Here is a 25,710-nt window from a genome sequence, read left to right on the forward strand (position 1 = left end):
TCTTTCATTTATTATACATCCTCTCTTAATAATAACCATTTTCTTTTTTTTGTTGTCAAGATACATTTAATAATTTGCACTTTCCAACATGCGGTAGAAAGTGACCAGAAAAAAAAAAGACATACTTCGGATGGCCACACCCTGGCCAAAAAAAGAAGTCGAATGAGGAGATATGCCATGCAGAGAGAGAGAGAGAGAGAGAGAGAGAGAATGCTTGATGAGAGACTGGGGTGCCACAAACATGATTTCTGACAACTTTTCACAGGCAACTCAATTTTACGGCGACTTTTTCGGGGATGCTGGCGACTTTTCTTCTCCACTACGAATGGAAAAGCTTGTGTGACAGTACCGGTACAATATTTCCTTTAAATTACCGATGTAGTGTTAACCATAATCGATTAGCCAGGGAAAAGTTGGAAAAAAAAAATGCTCGTGTGACAACACCTTTACCCACTTTCACTGTCGCCGCCCACACGCCTCGCCTCACCTGTGCGAGACTGGCTCAGGTGAGAGGGGTCCAGGTGTAGGCGTAGTCTGTCTTGGCATTATCTCGTCCACCCTTTGATATTATACTTGTAAATGCTGGTTAGGCGAATTTCTGAGAGTCAATAAAACCTGCACTCCCCTTCGAAACTTCTTCACATTTAATGCAAGGAAGAATAATATCCTACTTTAATATACAATCATGAATACACAGAGTAGAACCAAACATTTCTACTCTCCACAGAAAACCTTTTAAATGTGGTTTCGAAAAAGTTGTTCATATGAAATGCAAAAAAGGACTATGAAGTAAGGCTCTGGCAAACACATTACACGACAAAAATGTGTGTGTGTGCTGTGACCCTTGCCCTGACCTCCCTCGCCCAGTCTCGTGCCGTCCCTCTCTCTCTCTCTCTCCACGGCGACAACTCACATGTCACAAAAATACCCCTGACAGTACCATCACACCAGTCCTGAATGAGACAACACTAGCCTGTATTAAGTAAGGACGGTGAGTATTAGTGCCGACGTTGTGGCATGGCAAGGCACACGCACACACACACACACACACACACACACACACACACACACACACACACACACACACACACACGCACACGCACACGCACACACAGGGTAGGGTGGCGCGCAAGGGTGGTCCCGTCGACACCACAAACATCAACAGGGCAGCGTCGTCAGAATTCATTACCATCCATTTACAACCATTTACGCCTCATCGTCTTTGCTCTGCACCTGGCTGAGAATGTGATGCCTTTCCGATTCAACCTTGGTAGAAGCAATGAGTGAACCAAGGAATGTGTAGTTTTTGGAATAATTATTGTAGCCGTAGTTTCATTGCGCGCGCGCGCGCGCACACACGCACACACACACACACACACACACACACACACACACACACACACACACACACACACACACACACACGCACACACACGCACGCACGCACGCACGCACGCACGCACGCACGCACGCACGCACGCACGCACGCACACACACACACACACACACACACACACACACACACACACACACACACACACACACACACACACACACACACACACACACACACACACACACACCTTACCTAGTTTGCCCGGTTTCATATTCTTAATGGTATGATTCAGATTTTATTCGTACGATCCTGTGTAGATTCCCCGGTTGATAAAATATGATTGCTTTATTAGTAGTAGTAGTAGTAGTAGTAGTAGCAGTAGTAGTAGCAGTAGTAATATTAGTAATAGTATCATCATCATCATTATTATTACAGTATTCGCTTGATCATTAATTTTCCTACTCATGTTTACATTTTACAGACTGGCGATTTTCTTCCATATGCTTTTTATCTATCTTACTCAAAACTGAAAATGAGCAAGAACATTTTTCTTTAAACCAGAATAAAAGGAACTAATAAATGAAAATCTATAATCATTGCCTGAATAAAGAGGAAGTTGGAAATTTTTATTAACCCTATGCATATCACGGACGTATCTCGCCTCCTGTAAAAATTACCTCACCTCTTTTAAACATCAGCTATGAATATTGTGTCAGATGGCCGCATGAGGAAAATTCTTCCCTTCACACTGCTCCGTATTTTCGTTTCATTAGATGTCGCATTTTGGTTTCATTAGGTTTCGCAGCAACTCTTTCTTAGCGATTTATGTAGTTCACTGCAGCTTAATACCTTCCGGGATGTTATTTATGCACTAGGTATCGACGGCTGAGAATACAGATAACGTGCGAGAAAATACTGAGGTGTTAATCTGCAAAATAAATCGTTTTGGGGTAAGTACTACGAAGCCTTACTGGGTTATGTAGCAATGGTTTTGGATATTTCTTAACATCTCGTCCTTAGCGATTCATTCAGCACATTACACTTTAGTAGACTGTGTATGTTACTGACACAAACTACTGCTGCCCATATTAGCAAGATATAACTAACATACGCATCAGTAATGGGGTTTAGTGTCGTTTGCATGTTAATACAGACACATGTCAATATTACGACTATCTAAATAACATACAGATCAATGACGGAGAACAATAAGCAAAGTAAATCGCACAGGAAGATGTGCTTTGAACTTTTGCGTCAGTGAAATGAGTTCAGACACTGCGCAATATGCAAAGTGAATCGCCTAGGAGAATGTGCTTTGAACTCTTGCGTCAATGTATTCAGACACTGGCTTTCCGTCACGTTACCACACCATCGCTCCCTCCCTCTATAATTATTTTCCCTCCCTGACGTCCCAAAACAGAGAAGTGGAGATAAGAGAGAGGGCGACGCTACACACACGCAATTTTCTTATTACGTCACCTTTTCGGGCCGCGAGAGATGTGTCTGTATTTTTTCCTAATTTTTTTGCGGCCGTAATAATGGAGTTGGCACGTGTTTGCATAGGGATGAGTATGTGAAGTTCAAGGTAGGTCTAACTCTTAATTATATATACTGTACTTATGTTGGCATTTAGTTTCATGTGCTTCTTTCATAACTGTGCTGAGAAAAGTAGTTTTATATATAATTTAGGTGGTAAACTACTACTACTAACTACTACTACTACGACTACTACGACTGCTATTACTACTGCGACTACTACTGCTACTACTAATATTAATTTCCACAGCACTTCTTCATGACTAACATCCTTCTAGTGTTCATCTCTTGTTACAACTGAGCATTCAAGGTGAAGAGATGACAAAACATCAAATGAAAAGACATACTACAGACGCTGCCTTTTGTAACCAGACTCGGGCAACGTAGACCGGGAGGCGAACGAGATAATCACTGAATCACCCTGGCGCCCATAACGATCAAATTTCGAGTATCCTCTTTTGATTTTGTTGACGCATTTTTCAATTTCTTCTTACTATCTTAAGACAATTTTATGTAGCTTAGGTGAGATTTAAAAAACAGGAGAGATCTGATATAGTCTTCATTAACTCATTCAGTTCGATGGCTTTCTCCTAAACTGAGAAAAATAAACTCCTGATGGCTTAATTACAGAGAGAGAGAGAGAGAGAGAGAGAGAAAGAGACCAGAATATGGAAGGACATTGAGAAACCAGAGTATGGGAGTGGCCGCTAGTGTGTTTGTCCCCCATAGAGCAGTGTGAGCAGGTCAAGATAAGGGCGGGAGTAGCAACACATCTTCCCGTCTGCGACACCAAGGGCAAGGCGCACCGGGGTCACCTTTCTGGCTAGATGGTTCAGCCCTGATTGTGCGGGTCCAGTATCAACGAGAGAAGCGATTACCGAGTCTTGATTCGTACTGACAGTGTATTATTATTAGTAGAATTCCTGTTAATTTCATTTTTATGTTTCATGGTACTCGCGTCTTAATTTCTGCTGACAGTGTATAGTTTTTAGTCGTCTTTGTAAACATGTGGCTAATTCTTTGTAATTTCGTTTGTCTTGCCATATGATACAGCCTTGAGTGTGTGTTTTCTGAGTCAACGAGAGAAGGAAGTACGTAGCCTGGAGTCATGCTATGTGTGTGTTTTCAGTCAACTGTGTATTTCTTAAAAGGAAAAGGGACGTGTTACATGATATGTCAATTGTTTGCCTTTATTTCCTCTCTCTGGCTAAATGGTTCAACATTCAATATGTGACTCGTACGATATGTAACTTGCTTAAATCTTTATTGAGTGTATCTTCATTTTTTTCTCAAGTTACTTTTGCTTTGTGACTAGATTAATGTACCGAACTGTAATGGAAGGCATTTGTTAAATCTGATTATTCCATATCTTTTTTTTTTTTTTTTTTTTTAATGCGAGGAAGAAAAGTCTGTCTAATCAATACCTACATGTACTTATCAAGGACGGAGAAATAAACAGGTCATAACGTACTCCCTTATCCCATTTCGACAATCCCTCGCTGTCCTTGAGGAGGCTGTACGTAACCCCGCGGAAGGATCAGTCTGCCGCACCTCGTTAGTGAGTGACTGGAGAGTGACTGATTGAGGGATGACACGGAAGGACTTAGGACATCTACACGCCTGAAAAATGAAAAATTATAGTGCCTGAACAACTAAAAGAAAAAAAGGAAAAAATAAAACACGGAACTGATAAATATATGTTCATGGTGTGCACGTCGGTCTAGCCAGCATTACCAATAAGGTCCCATGTTCTCGTCGGTTAAGGAAGCTCCCTATCACCTTTTCCTAAGCGATTAGTTTTGTTTGTTACACCTTACTCTGTGTAAAGTAACGTACATAAGGATATTAGCCAGCCATAATAAAAGAATAAACCACTAAGGAAGAGGCGTTAGAGAGCTTCCTGAACCGACGGGAATACGGGCCAAGGATAATCAAAACTAATAATTAAGGATGACATGACCTCACCTGCCCACCCCAACCCTTCCTCTCCTTACTCGCGGTCGGAAGAAGGTTGTAAAGCTAAAGGTCTTCTTATGACTTTGTTCCCTGCTAACATTACGAGCATCATGTTTTTATGCTTAAGACGCTGGACAAACACTAAGCAGTCCCTTTCCTGACGCAAAGAAGTCCCTGCTTACTCGACGCGCTCTTGCGAAGTAGTGCCATGGCTCTTGAAAAGTAGTGTCACTTTCTCTTGCAAAGAACTGCCACTGTCAAATGCAAAGTAGTGTCACTGTCTCTTGTGAAGTAGTGCCGCCGTTGCAAAGCAGTGCCACAGTCTCTTGCAATGTACTTCCTTTGTGTTACAATGTACTTCCACTGTCTCTGTTGCAATGCGCCGCCACTAACTTTGTTGCAAAATATTACCACGGTCTCTGTTACAAGGTACTGCTATTGTCTCTGTTGCAGTTTAGTGCTACTGTATCTGTTCCAGAGACGGACCACTTTTCCTGGTGCATGGCAGGGTCACTTTTTACTGCACCGTGATGCCAGTGTCTGCTCTTAGTTGGGGCCATCATCTCTGTTGCAAGGTTAGCCACTTTTCTGTTGCAAGATAAGCCACTTATTCTCATGCTATTTAAGGCCACTAGTTCTGTTACTAAGTGGCCCCACTGTCTATTACAAGAAGGAGCCACATTTTTATGATACGGTCACTGTCAGTGTTGCAAGGTAGGACCGCTGCCTGATGAAAAGGTAGGATTATTGCAAAGTACGGTCCCTTTTTTGCAGTAGCAGGCGAGTACAGGTTGGGCGGTGTAGGTGGGGGCTTAATTGGCAGGGGGTGGGAAGGGGGTGGCGTGTTAGAGGGGAGGGTGGGAAAGGACTGGGGGATAGGAATGGATAGGGGTGAGGGAGGAAGGACTAAGAGTGAGGAAAGGTTGGGATGGAGGAGGACTGGTTGTAAGGGAGAGCTGGTGGATAGGAGCAGAGAGGGGCGGGCGAGGGCTGAGGGTGAGAAAAGGTTGAGGTGGAGAGGAACTAAGGTGAGGGAGGGCCGGCGGCAGGGAAGGATAGGGATAGAGGAGGGCTAGTGGACGGTGAGATGATGTAGGAGCGGAGCTGGTCATAGGGAAGAGCATGTAGTGGACCTTGTTCTCCCCACAGGTGGTGCTGGCTGGATGTAGGAGGGTGGGGAGGGATGAGAGGAAGGAGGAGAATATTTACCGGGTACAGGTATATGGGAAGGGAATTACTAGGTACAAGTATAAGCACATATAAGGGAAGGATAATTGACTGCGAGGGAGAGGATTTATCGGCAACAAGTATGAGGGGGATTACTTGGACAGGTATGAAGGAAGGAGGATTACTGGCACAGGTATGAGCGAAAGGGATTTACTGAGAATACGCTTGACGGGAGGGCATTAAGAGAAGATTACTAAGAACATGTATGATGGGATAGGGATTACTAAAGGGAGGGTGATTACTGACAACAGGTATGAGGGGGGAGGGATTGCTGAAAACATGTATATGAGTGGAGGACGATTTCTGTGACGTACAAGACAATGGGGATTAATTTAAAGAGATATAAGGGTAGGGGAGAATTACCAGTTACTGATATTAGGAGGGGATTTGTTGGAGTGCGTGTGAGCAGGAAGAACAGCGACTTACTACTTAATGTGAATAACAACACCTTGAATATTTACAAACACAGTCTTGGAATAGTAAGATGCACATGCACGTTGTTCGTCTCTTACCCTTTTTTGTCCACTCAAAGAATCCCTATTACCTATGGATAATTTTCAGTATCTTTTAGTAGGCATCAATGTGACATGTTTTTCAGACCAAATCAACTCTGCCAAAATTATATGGTTTCATAGATAGGACAGTGAAAGTGGATAGAACTGCCGAGGAAATCATTATTTATCTATATAGCCTTATTCTGATCACATCACCAACAAAAAAACACAACAGTGAAATAAAAATGAATGTAAAGCAGCAACAGAAAAAGAAACTGAAGTAACACAAGTAAAGAAAAAGAGAGTTACCATAGCAGTAACAATAATAACACTGACTTGAATTTCGAAGCCCTAAGAAAGACCAAAATATATTGAGGAAGAAACCTTGGAACCTGATTATATTTTCCCCATCGTCCATTATCTCATCAACAAACCTTTCCTCGATCCCCATGAAGACTTTACCCCTGAGTAGTGTGAAGTGTCCTCTGATAACTCGAGTTTTTCCCTCTCGGCGGTTCTACCTGAATTTGCGAGAGCGTGCCTGATAGTTAAGCTCATGTTTGCGTCTCAGGGAAGCCACAAAGACGTTAAGTTCACCCTCTTATCTCCTCTTATCGCATCCTCTCTCCCATAAGGTGTTGTGTACAGAGTGGATTCTCAAGATCATTTGTTCCCTACATCACCAGAAAATTTACCGCTTTCTCTCTACTTGGCCCAGATTTTCGTCCTTTTGCAGCCTGGATGGTGTAAATCAGTGGCAGAATAAGAGCATACTATGGCTCTACATTCTTTCCAGATCACTTCTTCGTGACAAGTATCATAATCTCGTGACAATCTATTCCCACAGCAGAGAATTCAAGACAAAAGGATTGCAATTTTAGGCCAAGTTAGAGTAAAATGGGTATAGTGCTAAAGTTCTTTTTCCTGTCGAGTTAGGAGGCTGATTAGCACCTCCTCCTTAACACCCTTTCCTAAGCTATTTATTCTGTTTATCATACCATACTCTTCTCGTCTGTCTTATATTAATTCTTCCAATACCGCCATACTCTGCATAAATAACGTACAGAAGGGCCTTTACCAGCCATATCCAAAACTAAATCGCCGAGGAAGAGGTGTTAGGGACCTCTCTTAACCGACGAGAATACGAAACCTGGACCCTGAGAGATAGCACAAGACACAATCTCTTACTAGGGTAGCTTATGTAGTTCTTCCAAACAAATTAGAGACAAGAGTAAGCACCTTTTTCTTCCCTTACAATCTTATATAAACACGTACACTTTGGCGCTAAGTAAAGGTGCACTATCTACAAGGAAAATCATCGTCTCTAAGTTCTCTCCGCCTGTTCTTAAGCAGGTCCTAAGGTCAAAGGGCGAAGCAGCTTTAAAATGTTAACATCTAGCTTTGGCCTTACGGAGAGAAAATCCGGAATAAAAACGACCTCCTTCGCTGCACTGACGAGTTTTATATATATTCTTAATACTGTTAGGTGAGTTTATTCAGATCAGGAGAGGCAATTATTCCTAGTAAGCTTGTTGGACAAAAAATCACGCTAACTTTTTTTTCTTTCATTTGCCTGCTCTTGCCACCCACAAACGCCTTCAATCAGATTAGGGGAGACTTTTTCAACTGGAATTAGAGACAGACTTCATTGCCCCATTCATTACTGGGGTGCTGACGTTGGCTGAATAAATTGACCAGGTAGCAGCAAGCCTAAAAAAAAAGTACGTCCTTGGGCTGACGAACCAAGCCCTCTTAGTTCGATGAGGACATTATTCAATTTAGGAGAAATATTTTCACTGTATATTAACAGGGAAAGAAAAGTCTAAGGAGTCTGTATACCTAGCTTCACGGGCAGAATTATGAGTCTTCTAAAACAACAATACTCTCATTACTTTGGCCATCTTTAACTATTTCAGTGTTAAGAAGTAATTTTTCTTATTATTTTTGGTACCGTCCTACGATTTTCTTGAGCATAACCCCGTCCATACAGTGGCGTCTGAGAGAGTGAGAGATATTGATTGATTGATTGATTGATTGATTGATTGATTGGTTGGTTGATTAATTGATTGATTGATTGATTGGCAGATAGATATAGTTCCTGCTACTACCATTTACTTGACTCAGCTTACGTGGACGCCCAAGCACTTGATGAATTAATGAAGGCTGTGTCTAACCCTCCAGTTCAAATTGTCTCCTAGGCTGCATATCATCGCCTGGAGGAAGGATCTCTCGTAGTGAAGGGATTAAGGAAGTAGGCACTGAGAGTCGAAAGTCTCTAGCAAGAGGAACAAAGTCTAGATGTTGCAAGAATGAATTACTTAAAGTCGCCGTCTTACTGAAGGGTACATAGATGACCTGTTATTAATCCAAGGAATCTCAAGCTGATTTTATTTTTCCCAGATTTCTAAAAAACAGTGTGTTAAATTTCTCTTTAAAGTTCGTATGCTAAGGTTTCATTACTTTTACATTTTTGACCCAGCTCCTTTTTTTTCCCCTTTTATAATTCAGTGCCTTTTCGTTTTTTTTTTTTTTTTTTTTTTTTTTTTTTTTTTTTTTGTATCAGACTTGTGACGCTGTTTTCATATTCTTACGTTTCAGAATTTTGAGTCATTTCTTTTCGTTCTTATTTTTCTAGCTGTAACGCGTAACCTTTCCTAGTAATAGTTTTTGTCAATTTTTTTTTTTTTCTGTTTCCCATCCTGTGCTCGTATTCCATGTTCATAACGATACTACATTCTTTTTTTTTTTAGGTCTCTGATATCTAACTTTGTGCTTTCGTTACCTTGCTAAATTAGGAGTTAGTTTTCTTTCGTAACTTTTCTGTTCACCAAGTCTCCAGTGCTTCTGTTTTTTTTTTAAGTTATGCTCGCCAATGTTTATAATTATTTCCGTTTTTTTTTTTTCTGCCTTTGCTGCAATTAATCTCTTTCATCTTTTTATCCAGTTACCATAAGATTCCAGTGCAAGTTTATTACTTTCCTAACCTCCAAGATATAAATTCTTTTAAATCCTTAGTTTAATCCTTACACTCCGCAACTTCTTATCTCTGCTGAATACACTCGTTTGATGACTTAAGAAAAAAGAGAAAAAACATCATGGGGTTAAAAGGGTTAAAATTTAGGGTTCCTGCCTTTCTTTCTTTTTTTTTTTTTGGTTACAAAATTATGTTTCTCCATCACTATTTTGTTTATTTAGTTAGGTAATTATTTATCTTATTTATTGTAGCTTGTTTATTTTACCTGTTGTCTTGTTTACTCTTTTCCTCGTCTTGCCAGCTTCTCGTCTTTACCTTCCTTGCACATGGTGAGTTTGCTGGTGGGTGACAGAATTATTTACATCAGGATCTTATGTATAAACCCTGCTAAGCCAAAGTCCTGTTACGATGACTTGTATATACGATTGGCTTCACTCTTGCAGCAGCCAAACACTTTATAATCTTGCAAAAGTGAGTATTATACTGATTAATTAGGAAAAATAATACGATCTGTGATAATATTTAAATGTTGTGAAGGTCTGTTTACGTTGAAAATTGGTTAATCTTTTATAAATCCAGCCTCAGGTACCCTTGTGTGGAGCAGCTTATCTCTCATCAGGGAGTGTGCTGGACCCCCCCCCACCACCCCTAGCACCACCCTTCACCCCTCACACCACCCCTCACCCTTCCTTCACCTCTGCCCCTTCCCTCCCCCCTCACCCCACACACCAGATAACCCCTCACACCCCGGCAAGGCATCACGTCTCCCTCACCTTCAAGACCTCTGTTTGAGTTTTGACCAGACAAAATAGGAAAGAGGGTGAGCGAAGCCTTTCATCACAAGCTACTGTTTTTTTTTTTTTTTCTGTGCGTTTTTTTGAGTGTGCGGACAGAAAAGCAATTGATTGTAAACTTACAATTTTAAAAAGGAGGAAATTTTCTAGGTGAATTTAGGCTGTATTAACCTTTACCTCTTAGGAAGTGAAAAAAAAAGAGAGAGAGAGAGTGAGCTAGGAGTTTCATCACTGGCTTCTAAGTGTGTTGTTTTTATAGCCGTGGTGATTTAGAATGGATGGAGAGAAAAAAGACGGATTTTAAGTTATAATTTTGTCAGATTGGGATTTTTTTTCTCAGCGGATTTCATAGTTACCTTAATTTAACTTTTTCATACCTGATTGGATAAGAGTGTGGAGGGATTTTTTCGTCGCCAGCTTCTGACTGCATTTTAGGTTAGGGTGTGTTTGAGTGTACGGATAGGAAAACAATGGATTTTAAGTCTTGATTTGGGAGATAGGGGTAATATCTCTGTGGATTTCAATGTTTGTATACGTTTGCCTCTTTTGGAGTGAAATTTTAAGTCTTTCACTACTAGCTACCGACGGGGTTTAGGGTAAAATGCTTTAGACTGCACTGATATTGAAAAGTGGAGAATTTTTACAGCTTGATTTTACAAGATCGTGGAATTATATCTGAACATTTCAATATGTATTCATTTGTGTTTCTCAAGGATGGAAAAGAAAATGCGCAAGGTCTTTAATCACCGGCTGACTCCTTTTATGGGAAGGGCTTTTGGAAGATAGGTGAATACGGTGCTGACGATCTCTGTGAATCCCCACGTTTATTTTTTTTAACTCTCCAGAATGGGGAAGAGAGTAAACAAAGTTCTTCATCAGCAGGTACGCACTGCTTTTATGGGGAAAGTATATGTAAATGTCCAGGTAGAAAGGCGCTGGAGGAAGGAATCTGATTTTGGTAGACAGGTAATCTCAAGATGTCTGTGTTTTTCCGGTGTATTTTTTATCTACCTGAATGCACGAGGGTTATTTAAGTCTTTAATCACCATCTACTAAATTAGAACTAAGTGAGGAGTATGTAGACGTACGAAGAAAAATAGTTGATGGAGGATTCTACGGAGTGAAATTCATGCAAAGGCTCTTGGTATCTGGCAAGAGGATATCAGGATAACCAGTATCATTTAAGGGAAGCTTTGTCCTTTGTAAACTCGTATCTAAAATGCACAAGAAAAGACGAGTAGTATAATTATTCAGCATAGGTTGGAGACTCTGAAAAAAGCCCACATGCCTTAACACAACGTTTTACAAAATAATGTATGAATGAAAACGAACAGTATTAACGAACAGGATGAAAGAAAAAATGAAACTTCAACTGCAAAACACTGTGGAATAAAACGACCAGATAAGATGCGAAATTTGTTATGATGTGCAGTCTCAACTATAAAACTCTCTCTCTCTCTCTCTCTCTCTCTCTCTCTCTCTCTCTCTCTCTCTCTCTCTCTCTCTCTCTCTCTCTCTCTCTCTCTCATAAAGGATCACCATCACCTCAGCCACGCCCGATCCTGCTCACGCTAGGCTCATCCCGTGGGCTCCTCTCCCTGATAAGCTCCCTCCAGTGCTTATTTGGGAGTCTGGAGGCAAGGGGGGTCAAGATTTATAGAAAAAGAAATTTGTAGTTGAAAAAATAGGGACAACAGTGAATTTTGTGTGATATTTTAGTTTTTATTATATTATTTTAGTTATTTATTTACTTTAGTAGTAGTAGTAGTATTAGTAGTAATAGTAGTAGTAGTAGCAACAGCAGCAGTATGACGACGACGGTGATGACGACGATGACAGTGATGATGATGATGATTATAATTATTTTAACAAGTAAATTTGCCAGCCCCTCTGTAAAACATCAGACTATTAACCCAACAGTCAACATAGGAAGTAACCAGTGAAATATTAAGCTGAAGTTGTCAAAGACTAACTTGTACTTAATCATTGTCAGAATTACTTAGAATGACTATTTCAGCAATCTGGTAATGTAGTAAGAATAAAACTTTGCGATAATTGAATGGTACTGAAACGAGTGATAGAAAATGCTCGTGTGTGCAAAACAGTTACCCTTCTCGTAACACATTCTGGATGAAACAGGTGAGGATAAAAAATCAATATAAATGATAAGTGGTATGGAGAATTCTATGCACTAAAAGGAACTAATGTATCGACCATAACATAAAATTCAACTCATACTAGATATTCCGGTACTAGAAATAATGGAATACAATTTCTTAACCAGTAGGTTCAATTGGGTCAGCAGCAGACATCCAGACTGGGAGCAACACTCAAATATTGTTCACATTAAGTGGCTGAAGCAGTTCCGAAGAAAAGATTTGCCACGAAGAGTATCAAAAGCATTTTCATTTTTATTTTTTACGAACCTTCTGTGACACAAAAGAGGAATCGATTCCTGTGTTTTCGCCAATAGTTAACTTCTTGTAAGCTACACTTTAGATTTTATAATGCTTAATATGAATGAATGAATGTTATATTATGCTAGGAAGATAATCGTTTCGTTTCGTTTATAGATTCCCTGCCCCTGTAGTGCAGGCCGGGCCATACATTAGCCCGGTCAGTGGGGTATGGGCTGGTTAAATAACAGTAAGTGGGGAGGACAGGACCTGGGGATTGCCCAGCACACACGTCCTGTCTCCTGGCTGGCTTTGTGGTGTGTGTGTGAGGAGATAATGATCAAATTAAGTTTTTGGTGAGAGTAGGTTTCATATCCCAGTTACTGCATCATAAAGCAATCCCTTCAAGATCTTTGTTTAGGGAACTGGCAACCGAAGTTCTAACACCAGGAGTAAAATATTAGCAAACAAGATGGTACATAACAAAGCCTATTCTTGTTGTTCCTAAGGCAAACCACGTATCATGTGTGTAAATGGTAGCAATAATGGACTTAGAAGAATATCTTGAGGTGCCCGAGCGATGATATACCTGAGTGTACTGTGACAACGATGAACAGCAACACACTCGATCCTGTTCCTTGAAATCGGATGACACCAAACACCCTCTCCTGTCACCGCCTTGGCACTAACCCTCAGTTGTGATGTTACGTTACTATGAACATGTTTTCGTGACGTGTTGGAAGGTCTTTTAGAAAAAAGTACTGAAAGGAACTTAACTGAAATCCTCAAACCATACCAAGCAAAAATTGGAGTTGAAATCATGTCCACCAAAACATCTGTCCACTCCACTTCATTGCCTCTTCCCATAATCGTCAGACACCCACACTCATTAACTAAATTAGAAATAACTAGGTTTGCAAAGAGAGTGACGAGTTTATTAGTACTGTCAGATTTACCACTGCATTACCAACTCCATCCATCCATCAGTTATTTTTGGAGATCAACTAAAATTTTGATCGTTAAACACAAAGGAAAATGAGCTTATCAGTACTGTGAAACCTCTTGTACCAGTAAATATCGGTGGTCAGAATGTTGCAAGATGATCATTTCCTTAATATCGTCATTAAAATACCGTCTTCATTTTTATTTTTAATCAGATTTCCAGAAGACACCTTTATTTACCTTATTTTGGACAGTTATTAGTAAAGGAATAATTAACGCTTTATTGGACCCCCTCCAGTTTAAGAAATCTACTCAGTATCGTCTGGTGATAGCAAGGAAAAAAATAAAAATAAAAAGTGTCCTTAGGCTAAATATGATAAACAGGTAAAATGGTTAATGGGTTAATCAGTTCTGTCAAACCTCCCTTACCTGCGCATATCGATAGGTGGTCAGGATGTTGAAAGATAATAATTTCTTCAACTTTTTACCGATAACTTCCTCAACTTTTTACCGCAGAGGAAATACCAGAGGAGCTTAGAGTGCCTGACCGACCAGACGCAGCCCCTCCTACTTGTTTTTTTATTTTTTTGTCTTTTTTATAAGGCTTCAACCCAGACACGTAACCTGAGAAAATCTGTGGCAAGACGAAGCAGACATTCTTCATTAGGCAGACGCCAGGGTGATTCTGCTCACAGTAAGGTATCGGATGCTACTACGGCAGCGTTGTAGACGTGACGAAGCAGGTGTCTAGCTATGGCGTCGGTCTGCTGAGGAGAAATATAGATTAGGGTCCCCGGAAATGGGAGGCGACGTTCGTTTTCTCTGGGTGCCTATCCCCCTCCCCCCACTTTTAAGGTGATGGGTAGCCTATATTTATTTTCAAACCTTTATTTTACTGGTGTTCATGCAGCTTCATCGTTCGTTATTGGTAATACTATTGTGCCTCTCGTCCAGTTTTTTTTAACTCTCCTCCAACAGGTTTGATCAAAATTCCCTTCCCGCACAAAAGCATATGTGCTCGCGTGCGCATACACACACACACACACACACACACACACACACACACACACACACACAATTAGTATTGCTGTCTAAAATTATTAGAGCTATTGTTTCCTACATCACACATGAAGTTGGTGATGGAGTACTCTGAGGTCAGAGAAGTAAGAAGGAAGTGACTAGATAGATGGATGATATGGTGACCACTAAGTCCTGATGGGTTTAACAGATTTATTGCCAGTAAGCACCTTAACATATTCAGATGCTGTATGACAAGTTGAGGTAACCTTTAAGCTACCACTGCCATAATATCAGTCTCTCACACCACTCACACCAACTCTGTCCCCCACTCCACTTTCTGCATCTCTGTGTACCTCATCACTCATTCTGTTTCTCCTACACCATCACCGTCATCTGTATTTCCCACACCACTCCCACCACCTCTCTCCCACGCCACCCCCACCATCATCACAATTTCTCACACAAAATGTCTCTCTATTCCTCCCCACCTCCATCAAACACACAGCATCCCCACTCCACCACCTGTTTTCAAGACCACCCCACCTTGTACAACACCACGCCCATCACCACCACCTCCCTCACCACCCTCACATCAATGTCCCCCACACCATTCCCACTCTCTCTGCCCCTCACTCCACTCTATCTCGTGTCTCCCCCACCTTTCCCAGCCATGACGCTTCACCATTTATCTGACCCGGCCGTCCCACTTATTTCAGCCCACCGCATCTTCCATCTTCTTCTCCGTCCTTGGGTCATGACGCATCCCTGACGTCTCTAAATCTCTCTTTTAAGTCCCATCTCTCCTTGGTGTCTATTTCAGCACAACCTCTTACCTTCCTCTACCCCAGCTCATCCCCGTACTTCATCCCATCCCAACATTCCACTTCAGTCTAGTTATCTCATTCCATTTTAACATTCCTTCCTGCTCGAGCCTCGTATTCTACCTCAGCATTCCGTCTCACCACAAGTTTTTTTTTTTCTTTTTTCTTTTTTACCGCAGCTTCTCATCCCCCTCAAAACCCCCTTAGCCAGAGGACGATATCTTTATTTTATATTCACTGCTACTAGACGATTGCAATAAGCTTAGGAAAAAAAAAAAGAAGCTTTTATTATGAGGGTATGGAAGCTTTATCTTGCCCCTCCTGTTCGAATAGTCTCTCCTAAGCTTTAAAAAAAAAGGAAAAAAGAAAAAGAAATTGTCCTTATACTGATAGGTAGGTAAGCATCATCATATTCAAGGGATTATCTCAGTCTTATCAGAACCTCCATCCCACTGCACTATTTAATCCCACAATCCTCCATCCCGCTTAAACATTCCATCCCACTACATAATTCCATCCCGTCAAAGCCCTATCCTATCCCACCACTACCCCTTATCCTGCCACACCATCCCATCCTCCTGCATCCTTCCATCCCCAGCTTGCACTCGTCCCTTTGATAGACTCCCCGTGTGGACATTGGCTATTTGCATACGTTGGGAGGATGTTTTGCGATTGGCCCAGAGCTTCGAGGAACGGGAAATGGAGGCTTATGGGGAGAACTGATGGGAAGCAACTGATGAGGATGGGTGGATAAGGACGAGTTACCAGGGACGCAGTTTGATAAAGTCAGGTTGAATGGATAAGATGAAGAGGTCGATTTGCAAGATGCTAGATGGAGATGACAAGAGAAAAAAATGGAGTGAGGGGACAGAAAAAGAACTCAGATATTATTTTGAGTCTCTTTGAGTTTCTGGGGTTACATCTTTGTTAAAATCAACGCAGAATTTCCCAAGAAGGACTGATGAAAACGACTGTAACGAGTAAATGGGGTCAAGTAAATGGCAGTGAATTTGTAGATCGTTAACTTTCTCATGATCGAGACATTTCTACCGGTAATATTTTCCTCCAGCTAACGCCAAATGAAATTATTTAGCTGACAGTGAGTATGGGAGCCTGGGAATGTTAGTCCTGGTACCATTAAACCCCATATGGTCCGGACAGCTCTAGTATTCCAGTCCTGCAAACGCTTTACGATTTTTTTCCGCTAAGATTGAGTTCTAGCGGCCTAAGTTAACTAGCATGAGTTGATGGGTAATAGGCAATGGGGAACAAAGCGATGCGTGGTGTTCTTACGATAACTGGTTGATGAAAATGGGCAGGACACGAACCAGCCGCTATATGGTGAATAAGATGGCGAGAATTAACGAGGGTAAGTTACAGGGAACCAAATTGTGATGCCGACTCTATAACAACAGCTGTGAGTAATTTATATGGACAAATGACTAAGGAAAGATCGGCTGCTATACCGACCGAGAAGAATGTCAGATAGATATTCACAACGGATCGCGGAAGATGAACTGACCACCAGATAGATATGCATAGTGGAATGACACAAAATTTCAGCTGATGTAGGGCAAATGTCTACACTTTCATAGCAGAGAGGTGTAGTGATAGCAAAATGAGACGCAGGTGTGCCGGAGAGGTGGGAAAAGGTACACAGTTGATCGCTTACGGAATGGAGGGTTGGACAGATTCATGAAGAGGGTGGAGTGAAGTTGCATGGGTTAAGGATAAGGGATAGGGGCGGGTGGCTAGACGGATGGGCCCTGTGAGGGAATGATGGAGAGGGAGAATGTTGTTTGTAGGACGGGAGGTGGATATGGTCGTGGGATAGAGAGGGAAGGATAGGGGAATGTTGGTTATAGGACGGGAGGTGGATATGGTCGTGGGATAGAGAGGGAAGGATAGGGGAATGTTGGTTATAGGACGGGAGGTGGATATGGTCGTGGGATAGAGAGGGAAGGATAAGAGAATGTTGTCTATAGGACGGGAGGTGGATATGGTCGTGGGATAGAGAGGGAAGGCTAGGGGAGTCTGTCAGGCCCTAAGATACTCACAGGACATAGATGGAAACGACTGAGATAAGAGATATGGAAGATCATTATAAGCTTAAACGAGAAAGAGTGTTGGGCGGGAGATTATTATTATGTTTTTAGCTTTATGTGAAGTGTTTGAATATATTTAGAAAGTCAGAGGGAGAATTTATCATATATTGCAGTGATGTTAATTAATGTAGGTGAGGAATGGTAAGGAGAGGGCGTAATTGAATATATGTTACGTAGGACCTACGAAAAGATGAGAGAGAGAGAGAGAGAGAGATGAAAACAAAACACGAGAAAGGACAGATTCAAAAAACAAAGAGAAAAGACGAGAAACTATGGAAGATGAAACAAGAAGTCAAGAAAGTGAACAAAACATAAAACAAGAAGCTATTAAGAGGAAGATAAAAAGAGAGAGAGAGAGAGAGAGAGAGGGGGGATAAAAGAAGAAAACATAAAACGAAAGAGAAAACACGATGAAAAACGACAATGAAAACAGGATGCCTTCACTTCACGGAGTCTGATCACTGAGAACACACAGATCCGGGTTCACCATCAGATCCCTCCAGCCCACCACCCCGCCGGGATAAATTCTCTTCGACATCTCCTGCACCGAGATTTGTCCAAGAAGCTAATTTGTGTACAGTGCAAGCAGACTAACCAGCAGAGTCTGACGAAGTGGCCCTTGACGACCGGGGAGGCGACAGGGAGGAGGTGTGTCGAGTGTGCTTCAGGCCTCTCCACTGGTTCCTTCCCCTGTATCTGGTTAATGAGAAGGGCTCCGTGCTTACCGAGGCGCTCCTGCCGGTGGGATTCGCCGATGAGGTTTGTATTGCTTTGATGGGAGAGTAGATGATTGTGAATTAATAATGTGGTTGTTCATCCTTATTGAAACTAAGCTTTTACTGATATAACATTAGAGATCTATAGCCATTATCGTCATCATTATCATCATCATCATCATTATCATTTCCTTAATAACTGTGGGTGCCATTCCATCATCGTTATCATCATCATAATCTTATTTTTCATTACTAAATGGGTTGGGAGATGTATTATAGGACTCTTCATATTTCTCTACATGATTCAAAAGAGAAGGAATCCCACGTCCACCTTCCCCCTTCCTGTCAGAGGAGCGACGAGGCTGCTTGCACTACACAAGGTCTATTCGGAAGGTCGCCACACCCCGACACCAACACAAGGCGAGGGAGGAGGCTCAAAATGCCACGCTCTCTCCCAGTTTGGTTACACATTATGATAGAGAGGGAATACGTGTGCAAGTATTCTTTTTTCTTGTATCATTAGCGATACAGGGTGTGAAATAATTTGGAGAAAGATGGTTGTGATGACTATGATGTATCTTTAGGTCTCCATATCACTGTGTCGGGATCTTCTGTATTTGGTCAGGTTTCCTTTTTTTTTTTTTCTTTTATCCAGACGCTTTTCAGTTTGGTGTCATTCATTAATTATTTAACAATTCGCTTCAGACTTTGTACAATAGTTCACTGGGCAAATATCCCCGACACATTTTTCTCGTTTTATTTTGTTTGGGACTTTCAAATGGATTTATGGGATCAAAGTTTAGATTAAGTTAAACACAAATTTAGAAATCCTATGTTCTTGTATGTTCATTTATCATTATGCCAAACGAAACAAATATGTGTCAGTGTACCGTAGCTGTGCAGAGACCATCCCGTATTCCCAGGTAACGTTAGCTGTCTCTACACACTTACATAGTTTGTGAGGACAGTGACAGTACAGATGCCGGCCATGATTGTATCCGTACTTATAGTTTTCTTATCTGACTCAAAATACACATCCCAGCCTGACTACCTAACAAGCTTCATCAACAACTGTCAAGCAGGAAATGATGACCGTCCTCGCAATCAGATGGGGGACTAGTGTGGCTTAGTGGTGCACCTCTATCTCGTGACGCCACACCTTGATCCTTGAGACACTGATTAAGATGGATCCAAGGCGGCGCGGCGTGGGAAAGGTCGGCCTAGTACCCCCACCTGTAGATGATAAACTCGACTTCATTAAATCCCAGAAGGGTGTTTACCGGGATGGAATTTGTTTATCATACCAGTTTATTAATCCATCTGTGTTTTTTTGTGCTCAGAGAAAGAACCAGAGGATGAACCAGAGAAAACTGAACAACAGAAAACTAAAATGAAGACCCGTTAACTTCGAGATACCTTGACACACGACGTTAAAAAACTGGAGGTCATAATCGAAGGGAACAAAAGGTTGATAAAGACAGTTCCAAAGTTAACCGGTTACTTGTATGAAGAAAACTTGAGACTACCGGTTAATTTCAGCATTAGGGCGCTGGGAAGAAAACAGTGAGTTGCTAGATAGGTACTTCGAGCAGGTAGAGAGTACAGAAGAGTAGTGACCAGTGTTAAGGGATGAGGTAGTATGGTGACTGCTTTGAGAACCCCAAAATTAAGACCCTCCGTGCCTTCTAGTCAGGTCAGAGCACCAGGTAATGGCTGGCATAATTACTAAACCTTAGGCAAAAATTTCAGGACGCGCCCATAATTTACCTTGCTTCACCCTCCACCACCTTAGCTCACCTTACCCAGACTCCTGCTACTCTTCCTCGCTTGCTTCATCCCGCTCCACCTCACCCAATTTTACCTTTGCCTATCCCAAGCCACCCTACATTACCCCAAGCTACCCCACATTATTCCAAGCCACCCCACATTACTCCAAGCCACCCTGCATTACCCCACGCAGCCCCATCCTTCATCACCCGACTCATACTCACTCAGTGCATCCTCTCTAACCCCCATCCCATCTCCAGCCCATCCCTTGGTACATGGTATGAGATGCAGGTGTACAGATAATTGGACTGTACAACTGTGCATGGTAGTACTGTATAGCATTATTTATAAAGAATGGATACAAATTTCGGTAGCCAGAATATTTAGATGGTCTTAAGTTTCAATTTTCACATTTCGTTACTTGGATGGTTGTTGCTTTATATGTCTTTATATGTTATGTTGCAATTTGCCTGCTCGTACTAGGTTCCTCCAGCTTACTCTTCTGTCTCCCTTCCCCCATTCGCTATTCTCTTCTTTCCTTCCATCCTTCCTTCCTTCCTTCCTTCCTTACACCCTCCGTGCCCTTTCTCTCCCACATCCCTCGTCTTTTCGCCATCTCCTTGTCCCCTACCTACCTTCCTCATCCTCTGTCTGCCTTTTTCCCTTCCCTTCTCTGTTCCTTCCCCTTTTTTCCCCCCTTCCTGTCCTCTCCCTGTCTCGTATCAGCGAAGGCCTGTGATTAGAAGCTGCATAGTCCGCGGGTAGATGGGGGGAAGGAGGGGGGGACTGTAGGAGATGTGGGTGGGAGAGACAGGGTGTAAGTGAGGGTGGAGGGCATTAGGGTAAGGAAGGCAACAAGGCGATAATGTAGGGAAGAGGGAAGGGTCATCAGTTCTAATCCTTCCTGTCCTGCTGTGTACCCCCTCCTCCCTTTTTATCATTTCTCGTCTTTAATTCCCTCTTTCTTTTCTCTTTCATATGTTTATCTCGTCTCTCCTGTCTTCCCTTTACTTTTTATTCTCCTAGTTTCTCCCCTGTTCTGTTCTGTTCCCTTGTCTTCTCTCATCGTGTAATTTTTCCTTTTCTTGTTCGTTCTCTTCTCCTCTCCTCGCATCTCTTTTTTTCTCCACTCCTTCCTTCACCTCTCTCCTCTCCTCTTCTCTCCTCTATATCGTTCTTTCTTCTCAGTTATGAAAGGCTCTATGGAGCATTAAAAGATAACTCTCTCTCTCTCTCTCTCTCTCTCTCTCTCTCTCTCTCTCTCTCTCTCTCTCTCTCTCTCTCTCTCTCTCTCTCTCTCTCTCTCTCTCTCGTCCTAGTTATTGAAGGTCGCGGATAAATCTAAGGCCTCTACACGCCCTGCTTCAAAATCACCCTATCATAGCCACCATCCTAACCTTAGCTGTCACTTTAAATCATTTTCTATGCAACTTATCGTTCCATAATGTTCCTTAACTTCTCAATTAAGGCTATCCATGACTCATTCTTGAATAAATTAGTTTCTTTCATTCCACACAGGCCAATTTTTCCAGCAATTATAATCTCATACACCTTATTTATTAACTCTCCTTGTTAGGTGGTGCATAATTTTCTGGCCCAGTCACCCATAGTCGAAGCTTTTCTCAATAACTTACTCTTGCTTCATTAACTTTACTGAAATCCAAGTAACTTATTCTCGTTCCATTAACTTTTCTGAAGCTTTTTTCTAATAGCTTTCTCTTCCTCCATTAGCATTACACTCCATTATCGCGTTCGGCCTCGTCCCTGTTTTGCATAAGCTCCATTTTATTGCCCACACTCCACATTTAGTTCCCTGATCCACCCAGCCGTCCCACCTGCGTCCCTCCCCCTCCACCCCTTCCTCCTCCACCCCTTCCCCCTCACCCCTTCCCCCCGCTGCTTTGCAAATCAGGGAGAGGTGGGTGGTCCTCCGGATGACTAAGTGGGGGGAGGGGGAAATGTTAGGATAGGGGGGAAAGGGGAATTGAAGGATGATAGGGGACGGGAGGGGGTAGAACTCGGAGGACAGAGAAGGGGGAGTGGGGATAGGATGGATAGAGGGGCGAAAAAAAGGACAGAAGGGGAGAAGGAAGAATTAGAAGACAGGAAGACAGAGGGAGAAATGAAGAAGATTTGATGATAAGAGAGAGGGTGAAGAGGAACTAGATGATAGGAAGAAAGGCGGATTGTAAGGTCGGGGGAATATGTAGAAAGGGAAGAGGACTGTGGACTGTAAGATGAGCGGGGGTGGAACTGTGGAAAGGAGGGGGAAGGGGGAATATGGGGATGGGAATGGGAATGGGAAGGCTTTAAGGACAGGAGGGGGGGATGGGAAATAGAAAACGGAAGGAGGTGGATTGAAGGATGGGGAGAGGATTTGAGGATAGGAGGGGAAAGGGAGAGTAGAGGAGAGGGAACGGATTCCTAGTAGGATGGGAGGGGGGGATATGAGGATAGACTTGGGGGAAACTGGAGGTTGGTATGGAATAGGAAGGAAGAAAGAGGAATTTTGAGGATGGGAAGAAGTTGGCTAGTAGGATGGAAGGGAAAAGAGGAGGAGGGAGATCTCAAGGATAGAGGAAGGGAGAAGGAGTACTGGTAAACAGGGGAGGGATGGGTGGGACGTAGGATGGACAGGGATGCTGGGAAGGTGTAAGCATCTCATTAGCTCTGCAGGTGACGCTTGTAAAATCATGTGCAGCGTGTTGTGTGACTCGGGGTAGCTCTCCTGACGCCATCGTAGGGCTGGGCATACCGACCTGGCGTAATTGCGTTCCCTTGTGCGTGGTCGCGTTGAATGGGCAAGGCGATAGTAAACCTCTGCCCGTCTCAGGGGGAAGGTTTGGGATGGTTCGTCCTCATGTGTTACCTATTTGATTCTCTCATTATGATTGCGTCTTGTGTGTGTGTGTGTGTGTGTGTGTGTGTGTGTGTGTGTGTGTGTGTGTGTGTGTGTGTGTGTGTGTGTGTGTGTGTGTGTGTGTGTGTGTGTGTGTGTGTGTGTGTGTGTGTGTGTGTGTGTGTGTGTGTGTGTGTGTGTGTGTGTGTGTGTGTGTGTGTGTGTGTGTGTGTGTGTGTGTGTGTGTGTGTGTGTGTGTGTGTGTGTGTGTGTGTGTGTGTGTGTGTGTGTGTGTGTGTGTGTGTGTGTGTGTGTGTGTGTGTGTGTGTGTGTGTGTGTGTGTGTGTGTGTGTGTGTGTGTGTGTGTGTGTGTGTGTGTGTGTGTGTTTTCTCTCTTCTCCACATTTTCATCAGCTCAGAGAGACTTTTGAGCATTACTTAAACTCAATAAAGAATGGATCCAAGGTGGAGAGCCAGCAAAACTTGTCCCTTTCGAGATAACTAAACATAAAGCAATGCCAGATTTAGGAATTGGATGGGGTTGATGTGCGGTAAATACTGTGTTCTTAGCCAAATAAAATCATAGGACAACATCGACTGCATAAATGGGACATCCTTAGAGAGAAACGGTTGAGAAATAAGTATGCTACAGAAGTCTATAACAATTTACGGAACGAAAGACAAAAGCGGAAGGAGAGCGACTTCTAAAAAATAATAATAAAAGAAGAGAAAAAGAAAAAGCATTAAAAACCGAAAGGCATCTCGGCTAAATTCAGTGTTAAGAGCAGGATTCATTTCATCTTGCAGTGTTTTTACTGCAGTATTACACAATCATTTGGTTTGCTAAGTGACCTCCTGACTCGATCCAAATGCCTCAGATTAGGATGGTACGGTGCACTGAGGGTACAGATTTTCTCCTATTAATCCACATCATGGTACTTCACACTTAAGGCCTGGCCATCACTTTCCGCCACCCTTAGGTATCATATAAAAGAGCATCAATTATTTCCGCCCTTACTTATCATATAAAGGAGAACCATTTATGTCCAGAGAAACATACCAAGCCTCTTTCTCAGCTTGGAAATATTAGCCAGCAGAGGAAAGTGAGACGTACAAAGGGTGAAATATAAGGCTAAGTCTTGTCCCGAATTATTTCTTGAATTTGGGACACAATTTTTCAGGAATATTCGTATATGGTAATGGCTGAGATTCACAGACAGACTTACAATCTCATTCTCTTTCGTAATTCAGACTGCTTTTTTGGAGGAAGGACTAGAATAGAGGAATACGGAAACTTCCCTTGTCTCTTGTTCTTCCTCCGAAAATTAATCCGAGATACGGGAGGGAGATGATCGTAAGCTTCTTTGTGAATCCGAACCCAGGTATTGTCTTGTTCCCTTTACCCCTTCAACTCGATTATTTTTTACATTAACTGAGCAAACACCAGACAATTTTATTGAATTTTAGGATAGATCTCTGGGAATGAAGTGGTATCTGGTCCAGCCGAAGAGAGCAGTTCGTCTCTTCTCAATTTCCTCCGTTTTCTAACATTCCTGATCAGAGAGGGGATTCGTATGTAGGCTGCATCTAACACGTATTATCTCACCTCACCAGTTAGAAAAGTTTCCCCTAAGCGCAATTAAGTCACCTGGAAACAGCACGAATAAAATAGAAATGACGTCCTAGGACTGAAAGGCTAAGAGCACACGTACCCAGGCACTGTAATCCCCTTCAATGTTTGCCCAAGGGACGAAGGAACCTAATTACTTAAGTGACCCTTCCATCTTGCATTAACAGGAACGTGCACGGCATTTCCTTGGCGTTTTCGTGTAGGAAAGCAAACTCTTGTCTCTGCAGTTTTTCAAGAATATTTTAAATCACAATTGAAAGGGTGGAAATCGTTCTTATATGTTGCTTACCTTAACGTGTAAAATGCCATGACCTGCTCTATTTTACGTATTGTCAGGATTTTTTAATGTGCTGAGGATGAAACTTGAGCCTGAGGATAAAACTCCTGGTCTCAGATGCATAAACACTATATCTATTAAACTCTCACTTTCTCGTACATAAAATAAACATGAGTCTACTGTTAAAGGCTTACGGTATATGCAGCACAAAGAGCAATAAATGAGTTCACTACACCATAAAATACCCGTGTTTCTCCTTACGCATTAACGGTTTCAGCTAGAAGACCTAATATTTCATTCATTTTTGCTTTCTTCTGGCGACGGTATTCAGCTTACGACGGATTGTTCAAACTATAATCAAATATCACCTTCACTACTAGGAAACCCTCAACCTGACTAAAATCGACCGAGAGTAGCAAGAATAAGTTAGGTCTCGTTTGTGATGCATAGGGAGGACTGGAACCATCATACCAGCACTAGGTCATACTGTACCCTGGATTTCGTACTTCAAGACATTCAGAACATCATTCGACGTCATTTCTTACCAGGAGGATTGTTCTAACTTTATTTACCGGTAATCCAAACCCATCCTAATTTAACATAGCATGGCATAACGGCCTAACCTATCATAACTCTAATAGAATAACCTGACAGAACCTAACCTAACCTAACCATAATTGACTAACAGCAGTTGCAGACTAATCTAACCCAACCTAAACCAACCTAACATAATATAACCCAATCAGGTCTAATACTACTAAGCCAGTTTAACTTAACGTAACCTTAACCTAACAAACAAACCTAAACAAATGGACCACAGCTTTGTACGTTCGCTACCTGGACATGGTGGCGCCAGGGTAGGGTGTGTACGAGCAGGTGG

The 25,710-nt window shown here is 42.2% G+C and overlaps 1 protein-coding gene across 1 annotated transcript in view; it reads left to right on the forward strand.

The window, feature by feature from the left end:
• The window catches only part of LOC145415085 (uncharacterized), a 119,239-nt gene extending 99,802 nt beyond the window's left edge, over positions 1-19,437 (forward strand). The window contains exons 2-3 of the mRNA XM_080284498.1: positions 18,203-18,360; positions 19,273-19,437. Coding sequence (XP_080140624.1) covers positions 18,203-18,360; positions 19,273-19,437 — 323 coding nt within the window. The remainder of the gene's footprint in view (positions 1-18,202; positions 18,361-19,272) is intronic.
• Positions 19,438-25,710: the final 6,273 nt, after the last annotated feature.

The sequence above is a fragment of the Coenobita brevimanus genome, chromosome 101 (genome assembly GCF_032717465.1).
Source record: "Coenobita brevimanus isolate Jiangsu-jjx chromosome 101, ASM3271746v2, whole genome shotgun sequence".
Lineage (NCBI taxonomy): Eukaryota > Metazoa > Arthropoda > Malacostraca > Decapoda > Coenobitidae > Coenobita > Coenobita brevimanus.